At 44.2% G+C, this 23431-nt stretch overlaps 2 protein-coding genes across 11 annotated transcripts in view; one reads left to right on the top strand and one right to left on the bottom strand.

Annotated features, from left to right (window-relative positions):
* Positions 1 to 16914, top strand: part of SMIM17 (small integral membrane protein 17) — a 24228-nt gene extending 7314 nt beyond the window's left edge. The window contains exon 4 of the mRNA XM_042231291.2: positions 297 to 16914. Within this exon, the coding sequence (XP_042087225.1) occupies positions 297 to 407 (111 nt within the window). The 3' untranslated portion in view covers positions 408 to 16914. The remainder of the gene's footprint in view (positions 1 to 296) is intronic.
* ZNF471 (zinc finger protein 471) lies at positions 8810 to 23431 on the bottom strand. 10 transcript variants are annotated; one of them, XM_042231240.1, is made up of 6 exons: positions 23359 to 23431; positions 22305 to 22367; positions 21601 to 21692; positions 18796 to 18922; positions 17152 to 17247; positions 8810 to 12980 (listed from the first exon to the last, which is right to left on the bottom strand). In XM_042231240.1, exons 3-6 carry the CDS (start codon positions 21631 to 21633, stop codon positions 10957 to 10959), a joined length of 2280 nt encoding a protein of 759 aa, XP_042087174.1. In that variant the 5' UTR covers positions 21634 to 21692; positions 22305 to 22367; positions 23359 to 23431; the 3' UTR covers positions 8810 to 10956. The 10 variants fall into 10 exon arrangements, with proteins under 10 accessions (XP_042087174.1, XP_042087178.1, XP_060255134.1 ...); XM_042231244.1 differs by lacking the exon at positions 22305 to 22367 and adding an exon at positions 19089 to 19285; XM_060399151.1 differs by lacking the exon at positions 23359 to 23431 and adding an exon at positions 23031 to 23157.

Here is a 23431-nt window from a genome sequence, read left to right as displayed (position 1 = left end):
AATTTTTCTTTATTTATTTGGCTGCACTGGGTCTTAGTTGAGGCATGTGGGATCTTTAGTTGCCTGTGTGAATTCTTGGTTGCTTCTTAGTTGTGGCGTGTTGGGATCCAGTTCCCTGACCAGGGGTCAAGCCTCAGCCACCTTCATCGGGAGCATGGAGTTTTAACCACTGGACCACCAGGGCAATCCCTGATACACTGTTTCTTTCCCAGTTCTGTAATCCCAGGTTTTTACAAGTGACAGTGGCGGCTCCCTCCCCCGCTGATACTTATACGTTTTCTTTGTTTCTGTTTCAGGGCTTTGTGGAGTGGTCCAAGGCTCCACAGCAAACGACCATAGTCTTGGTGGTGTGTGTGACCTTTCTGTTCCTGGTTTTAACTGGGATGCCCATGATGTTTCACATTTAACTATAAAGGTGGCTCTTGTTTTGAAATAGAGGCCTTGTGTCATGTTAAGGAAGAGCCCTGGTTTAAAAAATCAGGAATAGGTCTTGAATGTTATCAAATGCCTTTTACACACCCATTGAGATGACTTTTATGTTTCACCTTTTCACGTGCCGTTTCTGCATTACTGTATTTCGCTGAACGTAAGACATCTTCGATTGTAAGTGCGTATTATTTTGTGTACTCTTGAGAAGCAGAATGCTGCTTAAATGCAAGATGTCACCAAGTGGAAGATGCAGCGTGACTTCAGAGAAGGTGAAGACGTGTGCAACATACAAGCAATGAAATTGAGCCAATTTCTCAGTTGCATATCGCCTTTGCATTCTCAGGGTGGTGGCACACCTGGCTTCTCAGATACTGAATTCTGTTCCTTGACATTTTATGTAGGATTCTTGCCTCTATCTTCTTCCATAAGATTGGTGCTATCTTTGTTTCGTTTTGGTGTCGTGGCTAAGCTCGCATCATAGAAGGACTTGGGTAACGTTTGACCTTCTGCTGTGCTTTTGAATACTTGATCTGTAATTTAGGCTGTGCTCAGTCCTGTCTTGACTCTTTGTGACCCCCATGGGCTGTAGCCCACCAGGGTCCTCTGTCCGTGGGATTTCCCAGGCAAGGTTACTGGAGTGGGTTTCCATTTCCTCCTCCAGGGGATCTTCCCAACTCAGGGATAGAATCTGGGTCTCCTGTGTTGGCAGGCAGATTCTTTACCATTGAGCCATCAGGGAAATCCTTTCTTGTAGTGTAAAAAGTATCAATTCTTTGACGTGCGTAAAGAACTCAGGAAAGGGATCAGGTCCTAGAGCTATGGAAGGGAGGTTTCCGTGCGTTCTTAGATGGCTTCTCCGTTTCTTCTCTTGTTTTCAGCTCGTTAATACTTTTTAACTCCATTAATTTTGATGATTTATAGTACTCTTTTGTTCCTTAGGCTATTCTTCATTCCACTGAATATTTTCTTCCAGATGATTAGCTTACTTATGAACAGTATTTTTTGGCTTGAACTAAAAGTTCATTTGGGCTCTTCTGTAAGATGGTAGAGAGAAACTGGAATGAATTTTTTTGGTCAGCCCCAATATAATTAAACAAAATCTTCTCTTTATTCTGTCCCCATTCTGCCTTTGATTTGTCAAAGTTTTATCTAGTTATTATTCTTCTGAAGAACCAGCATTAGGACTTGTTTATGTCCATTATTTCTCTAGTTTATAATTATTTTTCCTTTAACGTGTATTGGGTTTATTTTTTTGTTGTTTCTATTCCTTGTCTCAATTTTTAGGTTGACCTCTTAATTTATTTATATTCTTTTTATAAAACTATTTGCTGTAATAGTGCATTTAATAATATAAATGTACTTCTGGTTATAGCCTTGGCCACATCTCAAAGAAGGATAATTCGTGTTCTTGTTTATCTTGTTGTTGCCTAAGTATTTTATTGCAGGGTTTCTAAAGAGTGATTGGAAACTCAGCGGCAAGGTCTATTTAAAAAGAGGTTTCTTCCCAGTTCACTGCGCTGTGAGCCGAGAGTGTGGGCCGTCACACGTCTGCTTTCAGGGCCTTTCAAGAAGCCTTTATCCTGGCCTAGAGCATATCCAGTGTCTGTGTGTGTTTCATGGACACTTAAGATGAATACATATTTTCTGTCAGTAGAATTCAAAACTACATGTCAGCTAGTCAACTTCGTCTTATCGATCACATTGTTCAGAGTCACATGCTATTTAGTTTTGTCCAAACCTACATGTCAAAAGCCAATAAGGCTGTGTAAAAATCTGTTAGTACTGATTACGTTTGTCAATCTGCTTTTATTAATATACACTGTGTATTTAGCAGCTGTGATCTGGTGCATATAATATACAGCATTGCTACGTCTTTGTCCACTGAGTAATACATGTGAAACACCCGGCACAGTGCCAAGTGTAGAGTGGGCACGCAGTAACTGTTGGTTAAACTCCGATTCTTAATCCTTTGCCCAATAGGAAATGATTGTCTTTAACTAAGGTAATCCCTTGCCTTCAGTTTTACCCTGTCTAATAGTGGTCGATATTTCCATCCTGCTGTTTAAACTCCCTGGGTATGTGTATTTCGACTCTCTGAGTCATTTTGTGTTAATAGGACTTTGAGTGGCCTCTTTTGAGTTTGTTGGAGACATTAGGGCAGGTAAAGTGTCGGCTTCTCTCCCTCTCCACTCCTGTCTCCGGCTGATTGTGTTCAACAAGCCGCAACTGGCCCTTAAAAGAAACACATGCCTCAGCTGTTCCATTCTTTGGGGTTTTATTGGTTGCAGACGGGAGAGTCTCATTTCATATGAACTCAAGCCAAAAAGGGGCTTCCCTCGTAGCTCAGTGGGTAAAGAATCTGCGTGCAGTGCAGGGAACCCGGGTTCGATTCCTGGGTTGGGAAGATCCCCTGGAGAAGGAAATGGCAACCCACTCCAGTATTCTTGCCTGGAGAATTCCATGGACAGAGGAGCCTGGCAGGCTACAGTCTATGGGTTGCAAAGAGTTGGACACGACTGAAGCAACTTAGCACATTTAGCAAGCTAAGAGATTCATTATAGATTCACTTTCACCAACGTTCAGGATGAAATTGGCTTCATTTAGAGTTGGAACAAACCGTCGTGACTGAAAATGTAAATGAGGATATACAAGCTATATTAAACATGTTATTTGTAAAAGGTGTTGACCAGTGCAGAAAATAAAATGAACCATCTTTTTCAACAATTACATTCTTGGAGATGTTGGGAAAAGATTCCTGGGTCTTGAAAGATAATTACTAGAAATATGCAGGGAGGTAGTACATATCACTATTTTTTTAGTGTGTTAAGTATTCCTGGAAAAACGGCTCAAGCAGTACAGTGGTAAAGAACCGACCTGCCAATACAGGAGACGCAGATTTCATCCTTAGGTCAGGAAGATCCCCTGGAGAAGGAAACGGCAACCCGATATAGTATTCTTGCCTGGAGAATCCCAAGGACAGAGGCGCCTGGCAGGCTACAGTCCCTGGGGTGGTCAAGAGGCAGATACGACTTAGCACGCACAAGCAAGTATTCCTGGAACAGAAGCAAAGAGTTGAAAGGGGAGACTTGTCCAGGTGAAAAATGGATTTATAAAGAAAAAAATTTAGAGCTGGTGTGTTGTTGTTGTTTTAGTCTCTAAGTCGTGTCCAACTCTTTGCAACCCTGTGGACTGTAGCCCACCAGGCTTCTCTGTCCAAGGTATTTCCCAGGTAAGAATACTGGAGTGGGTTGCCATTTCCTCCTCTAGGGGATCTTCCCGACCCAGGGATGGAACCGGCATCTCCTGCATTGCAGGTGGGTTCTTTACCACAGAGCCACCTGGGATAAACCATAGAGCAGTAGTTATTTATTTCAGCTCTGTCATGTGCCAGAACGCTCATTTCATGGATGATGGAGGTCCCCACCGGCACCCCGATGCTCCGTTCTTCACCCAAGAGCCAGGGAGATCCCATTAAACGTAATTAAGACCGTTCGTAATCCACCCACTTCAGGAAGTCAAAGGCAGAGTCCTCCCCCGGCCATCCAGCCCCACGCGGACTCGCCTGTGGCCTTCCCCACCCTGCCATGGCTCCCTTTTGTTCCCTGCCCTGCTCCAGCCACACTGGCCCATGGCTGTTTCGACAAGCCCGTCATGCCCCTGTCTCAGGACGTTGGCACTGGCTCTGGAGCGGACCTCTGCCTGCAGTGTTCTTCCCCACAGACGCCCCGGTGGCTCCCCTGGGCCTTCCCGGTAAGCCCTTCATCAGGACCTGCTGTGCTGTGGCCTGGGTGATGCCTTGAATACAGGCAAGACTCAGACACTGCGGTTCCTGACCCTGCAGGACACCAGCCGGCAGAGCGCTGTTCTCTCTGTGTGTTTATTTTCCGTTTTTGCTGTGCTGGGTCTTTGCGACTGTACGGCTTTCTCTAGCTGCAGTGAGCAGGGCCTCCTCTCCAGCTGTGCTCAGGCTTCTCATTGTGGGGGCTTCTCTGCTGTGGAGCACAGGCTCTAGGGGACTCGGCTTCAGTGGTCACAGCTCGTGGGCCGAGTGGTCGCGGCTCGTGGGCTCCAGCGCACAGGCTCAGTTGTGGCGCATGGGCTTAGTTGTGGTGCACAGGCTTAGTTGCTACGTGGGCTCTTCCCAGACTAGGGATTGAATCCGTGTCTCCTGCATTAGAAAGGCAGATTCTTTACCACTGGGCCGGCAAGGAAGGTTTTTCTCTTATTCATTCATTCGCCTGGCATTTCTTCACGACCCCTTGTGTGCCAAGCCCTGTGCAGAAAATGACAGGACAGGAAAAAAAAAAGCAGACAGATTCTCTCCTCCCAGGCCCTCCCTGGTTTCCTCTACAGGGCTGAGAACTGAGAGGCCAGGTGGGCAGGGAGGTGTGTGTCTCCACGTGTTGATCATTTGCTCCTCTCCACAAGCTAATATGCCCAGTTCACAGACAAGGCACAGTTCAGTTCAGTCGCTCAGTCGTGTCCGACTCTTTGCAACCCATGGACTGCAGCACGCCAGGCTTCCCTGTCCATCACCAACTTCCGGAGCTTGCTCAGACTCATGTCCATTGCGTTGGTGATGCCATCCAACCATCTCATCCTCTGTCGTTCCCTTCTCCCCCTGCCTGCAATCTTTCCCAGCATCAGGGTCTTTTCAAATGGGTTAGTTCTTGGCATCAGGTGGCCAAAGTGTTGGAGTTTCAGCTTCAACATCAGTCTGTCCAATGAATATTCAGGACTGATCTCCTTCAGAATGGACTGGTTGGATCTCCTTGCGGTCCAAGGGACTCTCCAGAGTCTTCTCCAACACCACAGTTCAAAAGCATCAATACTTCGGTGCTCAGCTTTCTCTGTAGTCCAACTCTGACATCCATACATGACCACTGGAAAACCATAGCCTTGACTAGACGACGTTTGTTGGCAAAATAATGTCTCTGCTTTTTAATGTGCTGTCGAAATCACATTAAATAGCTTTTCTTCCAGAGCAAGCATCTTTTAATTTCATGGCTGCAGTCGCCATCTGCAGTGATTTGGGCTTGACACATTAGTTTCTGATAAAATTAAATCACTTTTTCAACCTGTCTTGGTGGGAGAAGCAAGGAAATCTGAATATGGACTGATCAGTGATATTAAGAAATTATTCATTTCATTGTGTGAGAAGGATATTGTGGTTGTGTAGAAGATACTTTATTTTTCTTTCTGTTTAGTATAGGTTCTGCTGAAGTGAGTACAAATTGTTTTTTCCTTAGAGATGCAAGCTAAGGAAGTGAGAGCATGTCTGTAATTTACCTTAAAATTGACCTGGAAAATAGACATATAGACCGATTTTCACAACCTATTTTTAAAGCACATATATATTACAAAATATGGTGCATTTCCTTATTTTAAACGTACAGGTATCATATTTTCTTGTTACCAAAGTTATTTTTAAAAAATATTGAATATGGGCATGTACTATACTTTATACCTTTCTATATGATTGAAAATGTCATAGCAATTTGTTTTGTTTTGTTTTTAATGTTGACGTTCTCTTTTATGTAGAGAGGTCCTAGTTGCCCTACAACACAGGTCAAATTTGGAAGAAAGGCTTCACTCACAACTGAGATGGAGAAGGCAATGGCACCCCACTCCAGTCCTCTTGCCTGAACAATCCCATGGACGGAGGAGCCTGGTGGGCTGCAGTCCATGGGGTTGCTGCGAGTCGGACACGGCTGAGCGGCTTCGCTTTCACTTTTCACTTTCATGCCCTGGAGAAGGAAGTGGCACCCCACTCCAGTGTTCTGGCCTGGAGAATCCCAGGGACGGGGGAGCCTGGTCGGCTGCCATCTACGAGGTCGCACAGAGTCGGACACGACTGAAGTGACTTAGCAGCAGCAGCAGCAGCAGAGCACAATTGAGAAATATTTTTCAGCAATTTTTTTTTTCTGGAGCTAAACAAATCATAATGAGGTTTAAATAATCATAAGGGGTTCTTTATAATAAATCTTATTCCCCCTAAATAAATAAATATTTTTTTAAAAAAACAAAACAATTTAGAGAAAAAAAAAAAGATAAAAAATAGCTTATGCCCAAACTGTGTGAAATGGTAACATCCACCTGCCTGTCTAAGCACACAGAGGGTCTCAGATGACAATGAATAAAAGCAAGCTGGAAAACCATTCCATGCGGTACCATTTGGGTAGAAAGGAGCATTATATAACTTTTTAGAATATTTATGCATATAAACAAATATCCACGTAAAAATTTGCTTATGCATGCATAGAATATTCTGGAAAGATACGAGGCAACTGCTCTGAGCGGTTGCCTCGAGGGAGAGGAGCTTGCTGACTGGTGGGAAGGAGAATATAGAGGTAAGATGATTACTTTTCTTCTTTGTAACTTGTGTGTGTGCGTGTGCACGCAGTTGCATCTGACTGTAGCCCCATGGACTGTAGCCCTCCAGGCCCGTGTCCATGGGATTCTCCAAGCAAGAACCCTGGCGTGGGTTGCCAGTTCATCTTCCAGGGGATCTTCCTGTCCGAGGAATGGAATCTGAGTCTCTTTCGTCTCCTGCAGGGGCAGGTGGATTCTTCACCAGCTGAGCCACCAGGAAGCCCTTATAAATTACAGACCGTATGAATTACTTAGGATAAGCTTGCGGAGATCTTGCCGTCTGATTAGACCTTGTGTGTGTGTACGTCTCAGTTGTGTCCAACTCTTTGCGACCCCATAGGCTGTAGCCCACCAGGCTCCTCTGTCCGTGGAATTCTCCAGGCAAGAATACTGGAGCAGCTTGCCATTCTCTTCTCCAGGGCATCTTCCCAACCCAGGAATCGAACCCTGGTCTCCTAAACTAGACCTTGTAGTCCTCCGTAATTCCTGGTAATGCAGGCGGTCTGCACTAGTGATTGGCACATTTCACCCTTCCCTGTAGCCACACCCTCCAGTCAGCCCTTCCCACACCACCCCGGCCTTGGCTATGGGGCCTGCTTTGACCAGTGGAACCGGAAGCAAGCTTGGTGCCATGCCCATGTCTCCCTGCTGGAAGTCCCGGCTCCGGCCTTGAGGGCTCACCGAGCAGGACGGGAGTCAGCTGAGCCGTTCTGGAGCACCAGCCCACAGCCGACCACGGGAGCAAGGCTGAGCCCTTCGCGTGTCACAGTGGGGTTTCAGAGGCGCTGCCCCCGCCGGAGTACGCCGAGAATAAGGGTGCTGTGACTCCCCCCTCTAAGGGTGCTGTGACTACCCCCCCTCTTTCACGGGCCCTGAGAATAAGGGTGCTGACTCCCCCCCTTTCACGGGCCCTGAGAATAAGGGTGCTGTGACTCCCCCCCCCTTTCACGGGCCCTGAATGGCCCTCTGTCCCCATGGCATTCAGGTGTCTCCCCACACAGCCTTGGAAGCCTCCGGGGCTGGGGAGCGCAGTGACAGCGCTGACCTGGCGGGCCTCTCTCGGTTCTGCCTGCGGCTGTGCCCCCTCCCAGCTGCTGAAGCCCCCTCGCTCTCCCCCTGATCAGTGCCGGCGCTCCCCGAGGTGTGAGCACCTTCCCTCTTCACACCTCCCTCCCAGGGGCACACACATCCTGTCCTGCTTCCTGCTTTTCTTTCCTGGGCTGTTGCAGTCCATGGAGTCACAGGGTCAGACCTGACTTAGCGACTGAACAATAAAAGCTGTAAGAAGTCTTTCAATTATGTTACACGAATGACTTGGGTGCTACGTCATGCCTTAAAGCAAAAAAGTTTATTAAATAAGTCCTTTTACCCTCTTGCTTTCTGTTACCCAGTTCTGCTCTGAATAGGCATCATACATACTCCATGGACTGGCACCTTCTGTCCTCTTAATGCATCCAAGGAAAGAGCCATCCAGACCTCAGCTGACGAGCTGTCTTTCTGTTGCTATGAAGGCCTGTTACTTTCATGGCACAAAACAGGATTAGGTGCCTTGTACTGCTCTGCTCCATTTCACCCAATAGCCACACTTTAATCATAATTCCACACTTTCTAAGAATCTTTGGCCTGAAACCCACTCAGTGCTAACCAATTTCCATACTGGTTAGTTTTCCCTGATAGACAGCAAAAGAACTTAATCTTATTTTAAAATGAGAACAAAATGCTGGTGGGGGGACAACCTGGAAAGAACATGAAACATTTTAGTTCTAGGAAGCAGAGCAGTGGGAACTCAGGAAGCATCTTAAATGTTGTGGCCAAGAGATGATTCATATTCAGCTCCCACCTGAGTCCCGAGGAGAGAGTGTCTGATTGGACTAACGTGAACTGTGTACAAGCTGGTGACACAAAGAAAACCCCAGGGAATGACATCAGAGCAGCCCGACCAACAGGGAAGGAATCTGTGCATGCATGGTTTCTATTTGCATTGCAGACAAAACCAACATAGTTCACGTTAACTTTAAAGAGTTTATGTACTTGTAACTACGCCGTATTACAGTTACGAAAATTACATTCTCAATAAACTACAAGGCATAGTTTTGTGAGTATAGAGATCTTCCTCATTCTTTTCAGTTACTGCATAATAATCTACTGAACTGATTTTCCAAAATTAACTAATCAACTTACTACTGCTGGATACTTAAGCTGTTCCAAGTTTTTAAAAATTCTGTGGTAAATGTACGTCTATATTTTTGTGCCTGTGCTTTTTGAGATGACTCCCTAGAATTGCAGCAGTGATTAATTAATTACACTTTATATGTTGATACACAATACCATGTTAGTGTTAGTGTGCTAGGCATTCAGTCATGTCTGCTGCTTTGTGACCCCACGGACTGCAGCCCACCAGGCTCCTCTGTCCATGGGATTCTCCAAGCAAGAATACTGGAGTGGGTAGTGATTCCCATATTGCCTTCGAAAATGGCTTTCTACCTACTTACCCTCCCAACGTATAAAAATGTCACATCTGTAACAGTACTGGCTATTACCCATAATGTGTGTGCTGGTTTGTGCTGGTGGTGAGAACTTTTAAAATTTCCATTTATCTGATCATTAGTGCAATTAAGATTTTCCTTGACTGTTTTCATTTAGAGTTGCTGTCATACTGTGTATCTTACCTGATTTTGTCGGACTGGGTCTCTTACTTGCTGCTTTACAACAGCATTTAACTTTTTGTATTGTATTGGGGTATAGCCAGTTAACAATCTTATGACAGTTTCAGGTGGACAGCAAAGGGACTCAGCCACACATATACATGTATCCATTCTCCCCTGAACTCCCCTCCCATCCAGGCTGCCACATAAAGCAACAGCGCTTTTTATAAGGACTATACCCTTTGTAATATATATATAAAATATCAGTCGTGTGTCTTTTCACTTTGCATAGTATCTTATACCATGGAAAAGCTTAAATTTTTTACATGGTCTTACCTAATACTGTCCTTCTTCATAACTTCTGGACTCTGTGTCCTGCTTACTAAAGCCTACCTGAACTCAAGGGGATAGAAATATTCTACATTCTCTTCTCAGAAATTTAATATTGTGTTTCCTATTATATCTTTAATCTACACAGAATGAACGTCTCTGTAAGGGGTGAGATGTGGGTCTGACTTTATTTCCAGCTGGATAATTGTCGAGCACCATTTAAGTAATCTATCTCCCCCACTGACACATGAAAAATGATTACTTTTGCAAGCAAATTCATGGGGACACAATCATTTTTCAAAAATTTCCTTGTGATGCTTTCCTATTTACCATTCTACATTGATTTTCAGAACAAAATTGTCAGTGGAAAATTATCCTAAAAGAATTGTGACTGGAACTGACCAAATGTACAGACATGTTTACAGTACTAAAAGTTCCTTCTAGAAACATGGATCTCCATTTATTCATAACCTGTGTTCTCCTTAACAGAGGTTAGAAGTACTCCAAAATAGTCCATTTCAATTATTTTTTTCCTGTACTCTAGAACAGCTTAATTATGAGTCCTTGAAGGTTCAGCATTAATCTGTGAAACCAGGTGTCTTAAAAAAGGGCTAGACTATTCAAGTTCTCTGCTTCTTCCATTTTAAATATTAGGAATTTTTACTTTTTGCCTTTACTAAATAGTCTTGCATTATTCCCAGTTATTTTCTAATTCTTTTGTTCCAGTCTTATCCAGAGTTCTAGATACTTCCTAAAACATACTCTATGTATTAGGTCATGTTGAATTTTCTCACCAACAAAGGAATATAGTCATATATGTGGTTGTATAAAGCTTTAAACGTGTTAATGTTTAAGCTTTAACACATGCTAATCCTCATCATTCACATTGTTTCAGTTTAAAAAACTGTTATGATCTCCAAGTACATATACTGTCTTCCAGAGTTCACTGCTTAAAAACAGCTTTCAAGCAGACTCTGAAGGATACTAAGCTATCATTTAGAGCATTTAGTCTGGGTCAGGCACTATGCTAAGCACTTGGTATGCATCAAGTAGTTTAAATTTTCACACCGAGGGTTTTAAGAGAGTCATATAATTACATTTACACTTGAACAGACCACTGTGGAAGTAGTGTGAAGAATGAACTTGGAGGAGACAAAAGAGGATGCAGAGGGACCAGTGTTTAGACAATTGGAATAGTCCAGATGAGATGACTATGTTTTGGATTAGGGCAATGAGGATGGAAAGACGTGGATGAGTTCCAGAAATACTCAGCAGACACACCCCCAGGACTTGGTGACACGGGGGGTGGGGAAGAGCTCAGGGCTGGAGACGACGCCGCAGCATGGATTTTATGATGGTGAGCAAGGTGCACACTTTGTCTGAAGACTTCTCCGCATTCTTTACATTCGTAAGCTCTCTCTCCAGTGTGGATTCTTCTGTGTAGATTAAGGTGTCCAATCTGGCTGAAGGTTTTCCTACATTCCATACACTGATAGGGTTTTTCTCCGGAATGAATTCTCTGATGAACAGTAAGCGACTGTCGATGGCTAAAGGCTTTACCGCATGCACTACATTCGTAAGGCTTCTCCCCTGTGTGACATCTTTGATGACAAGTGAGTGATGACTTTGTTCTGAATGCCTTCTCACAGTCAACACATGCATAGGGCTTTTGGCCTGTGTGGAGTCTCAGATGCTGAGCACGGGACGAGCTGTCGCTAAAAGCCTTCCCACATTCAGTACACTCATAGGGTTTCTCTCCTGTGTGAACTCTCTGATGTTGGACAAGGCGGGTAGCCTGGCTGAAGGCTTTACCACATTCAGTACAATCGTAAGGTTTCTCTCCAGTATGGATTTTATGGTGCTGTGCGAGGTGTGCCCTCTGGTTGAAGGCTTTCCCGCATTCCTTACATTCATAAGGTTTCTCTCCAGTATGAATTCTCTGATGAGTAGCCAGCTGCGAACTGATGCTAAAAGCTTTTCCACATTCCTTACATTCATAGGGTTTTTCTCCAGTATGGATCCTCAGATGGCTAGCAAGGTGTATGCTCTGCCTGAAGGCTTTCCCACATTCTCTGCACTGGTAAGGCTTCTCTCCAGAATGCACTCTTTGGTGCTGGGTGAGTGAGGCATGATGGCTAAAGGCTTTCCCACAGATATCACATTCATATGGTTTCTCTCCTGTGTGAATTCTCTGATGCACAGTCAGGGATGAGCCATAGCTGAAGGTTTTCCCACACACGTTACATTTGTAGGGTTTCTCTCCAGTATGAATTCTCCTGTGCTGAATAAGTCCTATGTGATCGCTGAAGGCCTTGCCACAGTCGATGCAGTCAAAGGGTTTCTCCCCAGTGTGGTAATATCTCCAGTGACGGATAAGCGATGTGTTCTGCCTGAAAGCTTTCCCACATTCAATACATTCGTAGGGTCTTTTGCCGGTGTGACACCTCTGATGTCGGGCAAAGGAGGAGCCATCACTGAAGGCCTTGCCACATTCCTTACATTTATAAGGCTTCTCCCCAGTATGAATTCTCTGATGCTGAGCAAGGTGTGCAGGCTGGCTGAAGGCTTTTCTACACTCCTTACATTTATATGGTTTTTCTCCAGTATGAATTCTTTGATGTTGAATAAGATGTACATTTTGGCTGAAGGCTTTCCTACATTCCTTACATTCAAAGAGTTTCTCTCCAGTGTGTATTCTGTGGTGCTGGACAAGGTGTTGACTCTGGTTGAAGGCCTTCCCACAGTCCTTACACTCATATGGTTTCTCTCCAGTATGAATTCTCTGATGAACAGTAAGAGATGAGCTCTGGGTGAAGGTTTTCTCACATTCATTACATTTAAAAAGTTTCTTTCCTGCATAGACTTTCTTGTGTTTTAATACCATGGAATTTTTGGAAAAGTTTTTTTTATCTGACTTGTGATTATTATAAATATTCTCTTCTATACTGTGTAGAGGAACAAATTTCTCAGGTTTGTTATATCTGTGGTCTATTTCCACAGTGAAGGTTTCTTTAGGAGTGCTTCTTTCTTGCCTGATAAATGTCTCTTGGCTTAACAACCGCCTCTCAAAAAGATCTTCACATTTCCAATTTTCTCCAAGAGTAGGACATTCACGTTCATAGCTTGCAATTCTCTCCATTAACATATCATCACATACAAACTGCTTTAGAGGTAATTCTTGTGTCTCATGTATAGATTCCCAATCTGAAAGATTCAAAAAACCAAATGTTTCCTTTATCATGGGCTATAACAAAGGAAACATTTAACACAGAAAAGGTGATTTGAAAATAATGAACTCCACAAAATATATTATGCACAGGTATTTCAACTGAAAAAAATATGTAAGCAGACCCCAGAGAATGAGAGCTCATAGAAGAACATGGAAACGGTGATTTAGAAAATTAAATGTAGGATAACAGAGCCCTGAAGGTGCAGGCTGCAATGGCAGTAATATTTTATGCCTGTATTAACGTAACAGACTATACATCAAATTCTCTTCCTCTATTCTCTCCCTCGTCTAGGAGACTTGCATATACAGCCAGGCTAATTTTCTTAAAAAACCAATACTACCACTTAACTCTGCCACTCAAAAATCTCTGTAGATTCCCTGAAACCACAAATACCTTATGCTTTGTGACTTCTCTTGGAGTTTAGGCAAAATCCTAGAATCATGTCTTCATAATCAGAAAAAAGCATTCCCATAAGCCATTTCCATGTATTTTAATAAAGTAAATGCTCTTCATTTCTCATAGATCCCTGAACTTCAGAGTGGATATTAAGGGATTTTTCCATTCATCATCTTTCTTTCACCAGCCTAGGAAAACTATCACATCTTAATAGGGTTCTGCCAGGTGTCTTTTTGTGGAAACTAGTCTTACAGAGATATGCAGGTTGGTATCACTGTTATTAATTAAATTCTTATTTACTACCACATCACTACCTTTCCTACCTTGTGAGATAGAATATAAGCTTTCGGGAAGAAATAAATGAGCCTTATATATATACACTACTACTAAGTCACTTAATGTATATCACAGGAACTCAGGCACAAGGAAGAAATTCTTGATAAATCTATAAAGAAATGTGCATAGAAGAGGTGACACCAAGAGAAAGCTTTAGGGACGAGGTGACATCAAGAACTATGACAACAAATTACTGACTAGTCCAGTGCTCCCTAGTTTTCTACTACATGTCAAGCATGGGGAACACTAACGTAATTAAAGACAGTTGTTCTAGAGAAGTACAGAAAGTTATGAGGAAGACAAGACCAACAAAGCAAGTAATTTGAGAAGAAAATATAATATATCAAAAATGAATCCATGTGGTAAAAAAGGAAAACTAGTATAAAAGTTCAGAGATGGGAGGGATCAAATCTACCAAAGCAATTAAGAAATACTGAGATATTAACAGGCTTCCTCCCCATGTCATTCATGGTATCAGGAACACCCAAACTTCAATAATTCTAGAACTGGGTCCATGAGAACTCAAGAAACCAATTCCCCACGGTTTTTCTTACGTAGATGGACTGAAGGGAGCAATCCTAGAAAGAGAAAAGCAGGAAGATGACAGCGTCATCTGCTCTTCCCTCAAATTTACTTTGTTGTATGAAGGCTGTCTTCATTTCCGGCCTCCCGTGGAGAGCCATGGTTATCCCTTACCTTTTTGGCTTTTCTCAACATGGATGCCAAGCTGCCTTAATCACTGAATAATACCTAAAGCCATACTGTCACTCAGTGTCCCATCAGATTTACAATAGGCTTCTTTATCCCCTTTCCCTCTTCCTGTATCTGTTCTTCACATGCACAGTTATTACCTCTTATCAGGAAAGTTCCTCTTTCTGTTTTCCTCTTTAAAGCTGATAGTAGCTTCCTACATAACCAAACTATAAAGCGTGTCTAAACCGAGCTTATTTCCCTTCTAATATTTGGAGGATCCTAGAAGTATAGAGTCCACATCATCCCCAAATGTAAAGATCAAACACTGTTACAAAAGTGAAAGGAGAATTTCATAAAGGCATAATATCATATGCGATCCCAACATTCCCTTGTCTTTGTGAAATTTAGGTTCAGAGGGGGAGACAAAAAATAAGCACACACCCCCAAAACAAGTTAATTATGGGCTCTCCTGAGTGTTACAAAGAAACAGTGGCTTCACAGATTGTACATGGGTTGGAATAGGGAAATGTTCATTATATGAAGTGGTCAGGAAGGTGTCCAATGAGATGATTTTTGAGCTCTGGCCTGAAAGCCAGGCATAGACAGAAAGCCAAGAGAAGAGCATTCTAGGCAGAGAAAACAGGAAAAACAAAAGCCTGAGTGGGAAAGAGCTTGCGAGTTCAGAAAAGGCGACCTATGGGATAGAGCGGTGCTTTTCAACTGTACATCAGGCACTTGTTGAAAATGATAATCCTAAGACACTGCCTATGATCCAGAGGGAGTCAGACTTGAACTCAGACTGCCTCTAACCTCATCTAGTCTCTCACGGCTTAGAGACTCAGGATGCGGGAATACCTGTAACACATACGGAACATACCTTGATAACCTGCATCATGAAGAAAACTCTGGGCTAAAGTACAGTGAAAAAGCTAAAACATAACGGAAGATAAGGCTGGAAAATTAAGAAGGAGCTGGTAGGATCTGGATTTTTCCTATTTGTGACAGGAAAGCAAAAACTGATTTAAAGTAGCAGGGTATGTTATGATTTCCATGCAGCATCCAATTCTGGAGTTAAGATTTAAAAAACAGAGACGTTTATGTTAAGTCAGTATGTCAAAAGGAAAAGGGGATGGAAAGGAGCTGGATAAAGATTTTTGCAAAATGAGTTTTTAAAAGAGAGTTAAGATTGCCGGGAGAAATAACAATCTCAGATATGCCAGTGATACCACTGTAATGGCAGAAAGTGAAAAAACTTTAGATCATGGCATCCAGTCCCATCATTTCATGGCAAACAGAAGGGGGAAAAGTGGAAACAGTGACAGATTTTATTTCCTTGGACTCCAAAATCACTGCAGACTGTGACTGCAGCCATGAAATTAAAAGACATTTGCTCCTGGGAAGGAAAGTTATGCTAAACATAGACAGCATATTAAAAGGCAGAGACATCACTTTGCTGATAAAGGTCTGTATAATCCAAGCTATTGTTTTTCCAGTAGTCATGTTTGGATGTGAGAGCTGGACCATAAAGAAAGCTGAGGGCCGAAGAATTGATGCTTTTGAACTGTGGTGTTGGAGAAGACTTGAGAGTCCCTTGGACTGCAAGGAGATCCAACCAGTCAATCCTAAATGAAATCAATCCTGAATATTCAGTGGAAGGATTGATGCTGAAGCTGAAGCTCCAATACTTTGGCCACCTGATGCAAAGAGCCAACTCATTGGAAAAGACCCTGATGCTGGGAAAGATTGAAGGCAAAAGGAGAAGGGGGCAGCAGAGGATGAGATGGTTGGATGGCCTCACCAGCTCAGTGGCCGTGAATGGATCCAGCTCTAGGAGACAGTGAAGGACAGGGGAACCTGGCATGCTATAGGCCAGGGGTCAGAGTCAGAAAAGACTGAGCAACTGAAAAACAAGCAGAAGAGAAGATATCTGGGGAGCTCACGCTAAGAAGTCAACTTTCAGTCTCCCAGGTTTGGAAGGCTTGAGAAGAGCTTCTTTTTTTTTTTCTTTTAATTAATTTAATGGAAGGATAATTACTTGACAATATCGTGATGGTTTTTTGCCATACATCAACATGAACTGGCCACAGGTATGTGTAGGGAACTAGGTTTAAAGAAGGTTGAGAAGTGCTTGCAAACGAGACTCTCAACCAGGGCTGAGCATTCTTGCAAACGAGATGTTCAGCTAAGAATCCTATTTGTTCCCGTGGGAAAAGAACATTGCTTGCACACAAAGACGTTTCTCTGATTCCTCAAAAAAAACAGACCTTGAGACAAAACAGATTCTAAGTTAATAAAAAAGTTCCCCAAAACAAAGTCTTGGCTGCAGTAAATAAGCCAAGGTAAAGGTTATCTCGCCCTGCGCCTGCGCACTATATAGTCTCTAAATCATAGTGCTTGGCAGCTTGCCCTGTAGGTTGTTGTGCAAGAGATATAAAATTAAGCAGCTGTAAAAAGCAAGTGTTAAAATATAAAAATTTAAACCACTCTGCAGTATTGGTGTTTCATTCCGTCGCCGACAGTATGCACGTGTCCCCCTCATCCCGTTCCCCGCTCCCACTTCCCTTCGCACCCTAGGCCTCTGGGCTGTCCCAGGGCGCCAGCTCTGAATGCTTCTTTGAGAAGAGTTTCTAAGAAGCGTAAGAAAGGAGGAAAGACCACCTGTGCAAATGGCGGGGCCACTGCCTAGGAAGGACTCCCCCCTCCGGCTCTCCCACACTCACCTGGGAATGGGCTTCTCAGCTCATTCTCCATCATCATCCAGGGCTCTTTCCCTTGCTCCAGTAAGGAGATGACAGATGGCTTAGAGATACAAAGTCCTGCATACAGAAAAAGGTATGAAAATTGGTCATGTTTTGGACATTTCAGCTGGTCCCTCAATTCTGATGGAACGACATGATGGAAATGAATAATTCAAGGAGTGACAGCTATATAAAGCTTCTGGCATAGTTTAGTGGGGCTGCTAACAGCCAATCCTATCAAAGTGGAATCATTTTCTAAGAGACTGGAGGCAGAAATGCAGCCCAGCATTTTTAGAAGATCACTGGACAGCAGTAAGTGAGGTAATATAAAGGACCCCTAGAGACGGTTTGGAGATGGCTGGATGGCATCACCGACTCAATGGACATGGGTTTGGGTAGACTCCGGGAGTTGGTGATGGACAGGGAGGCCTGGCGTGCTGTGATTCATGGGGTCGCAAAGAGTTGGACATGACAGCGACTGAACTGAACTGAGAGACAGTCTGGAGTGTGAGTTAACTGTCTGATTGAAAAACAAAATCAATATTTTTCAAAGGAATGTAACAGAATCCTAAAACTCTATAATGTAGTATTTATAGTGTCCAGGAAAAAATCTAATTACTCCCTAAAAAGTGGAAAAAGTGAATCATACTCAGAAAAAAAGGCATTAATGGAGACCCAACCTGTGACAACACAGATGCTGGAATCAGTAGACTAGGATTTTAAAACAGATATTATATCCTATATTCGAGAATATAAAGGAAAATATGCTTGTAATACTCTTGGCAGCAAAATAGAAATTATAAAAAAGAACCAAGTAAAAAGTCTAGAATTGAAAAATACAGTATCTGAAATTTAAAAATTCACTAGATGGGCTTAACAAGACATTGAAGAGGACAAAGAAAGCGGCAGTGAACTTGAAAATGAATCAACAGAAATTATCTAAGCTGACGGAGAAAAAAGATTTTTAAAAGGGAACACATCCTTAGTTACCTAAGGCACAATATCCAAGATTCTAACATGTGTGCAACTGGAATCCCAGAAGAAGAGAGTAGAAAAAAATTAACGATCAAACATTTCTCAAATTTGGTCAAAGACATACATTGAGTTTCACAACATTTAGTGACCCACAAGCAAGCAGGAGGAAAGGGGCCTCCAGACAAGGCAAAGCTAAACTAGCCCCTGACATGGCCCTAGCGATGACAAGGGCGTTAGCCCCCTAAGAACATCTAAAGCAATTTTCAGCGTGTGCCTCGCTAGTTCACTTTCTGCAAGTTAATAAAGATATACAGATTTTAAAGCAGCATTCTGAATTCATAACGATCTGGCTCTATTCTTGGTGAACCCTGTTATGCTGGTAACACGACTACAGGACAGAGGAAACAGGCCAGCACAGGAGACCAGTGTGGGTCACAGCGTGCCGTGTGTTCCCAGCTGACCAAAAGGCACACTCACGAAATATCTGATACACACCCAGATCACCGACTCAACCTGAGATATTCACCAGTTCCTGAACATCCTCTTCATTGTCCAGAGTCAATTCTGATCGACACACAACAAATTTAAAAAAAAAAGTAAAGAGTCCCTGAGGGTAATTCTGAATTATACAGAGGGGGAAAAGATCCTCACCCAGTGAAACCAGGCTCTGATAGTTCTCCAGCATCATCCTCCTGTACAAACTCCTCTGAGCAGGGCTCAGCCATTGCCATTCCTCCTGGGAGAAGTCTACTGCCACATCCTTGAATGTCACCAGGTCCTGCAATAACACAAAGACCTTCTGGATCAAGCAATGCTCATGTCCACACGTGACTTCAAGCTTAAGCATTGAGTTGGCCCTACATTATGTGAGAAATAGCCCTTTGAGGAAAAAACCCTTAAACATATAATATTAAATAGTTCTTATTGAAGTTGCTAAATTGTACTGTATACAATGATGCGAATCCATTTCTCTGGTGTGTGTGAGTGTGTGCTCAGCTGCGTCTGACTCTTTGCCACTCCATGGACTACAGCCGACCAAGCTCCTCTGTCCACGGGAGCTTCCAGGCCTGGGGAAGTACGGACAGATGGCCACAGGGCGGTAGAGAAGGGCTTCAAGGAGGATGTGTGTCTATGGCTGAACCTTCAAAAACAACACAAAAGAATATTTAGGTTGATATTATGGAAACGGTACTCTATGGGATCCTAGTGCTTTAAGGAGAAGAGGCATTGAACTGACATGGCTGGGGGTTTTTTTGTTGACACAATAAAAAATATATTTAGAGTGCAGTTTTTTTTGTGTGTGGGGGGGGGCGGTGGGGGGGGGTGCTTGCCGAGCCTCAAGGCTCAAGGCTTGTGGGATCTTAGTTTCCTAACCAGGGATTGAACCCAGTCCCAGCAGTGAAAGCACTAACCACTGGAATGCTAGGGAATTCCCCTAGAATGCAACTGGTTTTTAATGCTGTGCCATTAAGAATTAATTAGCATGTCATGCCACACGTCAGTGACCCGAAGAGCAACCTGAGAAAGCACCCAGTGCAGGACTGCAACACAGCCACCTTGTGTACTAAATCTGAGTACAACAAGCCAGTATATATTTAGACAATGTCAAAATGAAACCAAAAATAGTTATTTTCAGTTTCTTAAAGACAATGCCCAGTTATAATCACCAGCAGATCAAGACAATTTTCTTTTTTTTGGTCAATTTTGAGAGATTCGCAGGTGTTTTTCTTTTGAATTGAGATATAGTTGACAAACAATATTATATAAGTTTCAGGTATACAATATAGTATTCACAATTTTTAAAGGTTATACTCCATTTATAGTTATTATAAGATATTGGCTATATTTACCTGTGTTCTACAATATATCCTTGTAGCTTATTTTATACATAATAGTTTATAGCTCTCAATTCCTTACCCCTATCTTGTCTCCTCCTTCCCCCTAGTAACCACTCCTTTGATTTCTATATCTGTGAGAGTTGTGAGAAATTTTTTAAAGTGTTACAGGCATTTTCATCTTCACATTTATTTCCAATGAAAATACTAAAAGTCTTTGTAATGCTCAGTGTTGTCATTTACCACAACATGGATGGAACAGAGGGCATTATCTCAGTGAAAGAAGTCATACAAAGACAGACAGACACTGTATGATCCCACTTAACTGCGGAATCTAAACAAACAAGACAGAAACTGACTGGACAGACACAGAGCTAGAACTGGTAGTTGCCAATGGAGAGGGGAGGACAGCGTGGACAAGTGGGGCAAAAAGGAGCAACTCACAGTGCAGAGACCTGGTAATGCCACCTCAACTAGGCTCTCAAAGTATAGTAGTGAGTCACCTTGATAGTGTGGACCCTGGATGTATGGTACATGAGGAAAATGGAACTCTGTGATCTTCCTTCTAAAAATACATTAGTCCAGTCGAATCAGAGGAAAAAACATCAGATTTCAGAGATGTTCTGCAAAATAACCTGAGAACCTCTCAAAACTGACAAGGTTTTCAAAAAGAAGGAAAGTATGAGAAACTGTCAGGTACAAGGAGACAGAACTACTACATGTAACGTGGCGCCCTGGCTAGGACCCTGGTACAGAAAAAGGACACTGAGTAAAAACGAAGGAAGTGTGAACAAAGCATGGACTTAGTAATAGTCTATCAACGTCGGCTCATTCAGGGCTTCCCTGGTAGCTCTGCTGGTAAAGAACCGCCTGCAGTGCGGGAGATCCTGGTTCAATTCCTCGGTCAGGAAGATCCCCTGGAGAAGGGACAGGCTACCCACTCCAGTATTCTTGGGCTTCCCTGGTGGTTCAGCTGGTAAAGAATCTACCTGCAATGCGGGAGACCTGGGTTTGATCCCTGGGACGGGAAGATCCCCTGGAGGAGGGCATGGCAACCCACTCCAGTATCCTTGCCTGGAGAATCCCCATGGACAGAGGAGCCTGGTGGGCTACAGTCCATGGGATCAAAAAGAGTCGGACACGACTGAGCGACCAAGCATAGCACTCACCAAACTTAATGTAAGATATCAGAAATTGGGGAAGCGGAGTGTGATGCGTATGCATACCGCCCCCCCCACCGCTATCTGCAAGGTTTCTATTGTAAAAAACTAAGGGGAGTGCTCCCTGGGAGAGGTGGGAGCCAGGCCCTCAGATAAGGCTGTTGTTGTTCTTGTTCAGACGCTGTCATGTCCAGCTCTTTGCCACTCCATGGACTGCAGCACACCAGGCTTCCGTGTCTTCACTGTCTCCCGGAGTTTTGCTCAAACTCATGTCCACTGAATAGATGATGCTACTAACCATCCCATCCTCTGCTGCCCCCTTCTCCTTTTGCCTTCAGTCTTTCCCAGCCTCAGGGTCTTTTCCAAAGACTGTTAGTCAAGGGACTTTCATAAAGAAAACAGCTTTACTAAGTCCTAAACAGTAAGGCTGCCTTTCGAGGAAGAGAAATGAAATAACTCACCTGGGGTATGGCTTTCACTAGCTCAACTGTCATTTTCACCTTCTTTTCCTGGCTTCTCTCTTGGAGAACAGCACTGTCCTGGGAGGGTAAGGCTGGAAGAAGAAAAAGGAGAGTGAGAAGGTGAGGGCCTCTCTGCACTCCCACGATCAGCAGCGTAAGAATTCTGTCTTCCCCGTCCTCCTCCCCGCCTTCTTTGGTTTCACTGCCCACATAACCAAGAGATTACAGGCAACCAGTGGTGATTGAGGGGTCTAACTTATGACTCTTTCTCTCAAGCTCGAGGTCCTAAATTTGATCTTTCCTAAAAGTTGCATTCCCATTTCCTGGTCTTATTATGAATAAAACTAACAAGATGCGCTAGATACTCTGCATACATTATCTTCTTTCACCTTATTTTAAAAATAATCCCATGAAATTGTTGCTTTCTCTGTAGGTAAAGGTGGACTCTTTCCTTCCCACATCTCCGCTTCATGCTTTGATACAGTCTACAGTTTGAAAATCGGACTCCTGAATGCCATCAGAGGACAGGGTTCTCCTCCTCCTCCTGCCAAACCTTTGCTTTCCTCCATGACAATGGATCCTTTAGCACCCAATTCTACCACCTTCCCTCTCATCTCTGTCCTCAACCCCTTGGTTTCCCCTCCTTTCTGTCACCCAGAACTGAGGGTGTCCCCTGCTCCAATCAGGAGCTCCAGGTACCCCACCTCTTGCTTCTCAGTGGAACTCTTGGGACTGGGAGCAGGGAATTCTACCCCAGCATTCTTATCCTGGCAAGACACAATTCCATAAATCAACATGTACAAGGCGGAAAGTTATCAACCTTCCAAGCAGTCTCCCCCAAACCAGCATAGTCACACAGGCGCTGTTACAACCACACAGGGTGATACACAGACACTGATACAAGGTCTCACATACCCCCTGATCACAGGAAGGACACAGTCACAAGCATCCAGTGGAAGGCACATCACTGCAGTCACACCACCGCCTCAGAGAGGTCATGTACAAACGCACATGGTGATCACAGACATCACACACACAACTCCAATTCAATCTCTCACACACCCACGGCCCCTCATCTCTGCCTCACTCACGCACACTCCACGACCGCACAGAGGCTGTATCTGCAAACCTCGGAGTGGCGAACCATGGTCCAGCCTCTCTCCTACTCACTTTGGTCTCAACACATTAGTTTTCCTCTCTCTCTCACACACACACATTCTCAAAGGTCGCGCATATAGATACATAAACACTGCAATTGCTACCTCTAACACACGCACACACAATACACACTGGTCTCCCTCACACAGGCACTGTCACACAATCTCACACGCCGGACACACCAATATGCTCGCGGTCTCACACACACACACACATCACCCCCCTTCTCCACGATCTCTCAGCCTCTCCCGGGGCCCCCCGCGCTGGCTGACCTCTCACACACCCGTTTCGAACACACACCAGCACACCCCGGTCGCACGCTCTGGACGTTCACAGCCCAGTCCTGCCTCTCGGACTCACACACCCCGATCCAGCCGCCCCAAACGCCGATCCCGCTACGAACCGCAGCCTCGGCGCACCCGCGCGGGCCTCTGGGAAATGTAGTCCGCCCGGCAGCGACCGCGCAGCGGCGCCCAGGCCGGGGCTCCACGGCCGGGCTCAGAGCCGCCCGCCTCGGCGGCCCTGCCTGGCCCTCGGGCTCAGACACTAGACCACCCTGACCAACCCACGAGCCTCCCCCTGGAAGCCAGCCGCCCTCACCCGAAGGACTTCGGCAGCCGACGCCCGGGAGACCAGCGCACGGCGCCGAACCGCCCCAGGTGGGCGAGCCGTC

Source organism: Ovis aries, chromosome 14 (genome assembly GCF_016772045.2).
Source record: "Ovis aries strain OAR_USU_Benz2616 breed Rambouillet chromosome 14, ARS-UI_Ramb_v3.0, whole genome shotgun sequence".
Classification (NCBI taxonomy): Eukaryota; Metazoa; Chordata; class Mammalia; order Artiodactyla; family Bovidae; genus Ovis; species Ovis aries.
The sequence above is the reverse complement of the archived record's forward strand: the minus strand, read 5'-3'. Positions and strand labels throughout refer to the sequence as shown.

What these genes read in the sequence shown, in the direction of transcription:
- ZNF471 (XM_042231238.2), bottom strand. Translation starts at nt 18,991, where the DNA reads ATGCTTAAGCTTGAAGTCACGTGTGGACATGAGCATTGCTTGATCCAG. An exon ending in TCAGAGCCTGGTTTCACTGG is followed by an intron (nt 17,248 to 18,795) that starts GTGAGGATCTTT and finishes TTCTGTATGCAG; the next exon opens with GACTTTGTATCTCTAAGCCA. An exon ending in GCTGAGAAGCCCATTCCCAG is followed by an intron (nt 12,981 to 17,151) that starts GTGAGTGTGGGA and finishes TGAATCTTTCAG; the next exon opens with ATTGGGAATCTATACATGAG.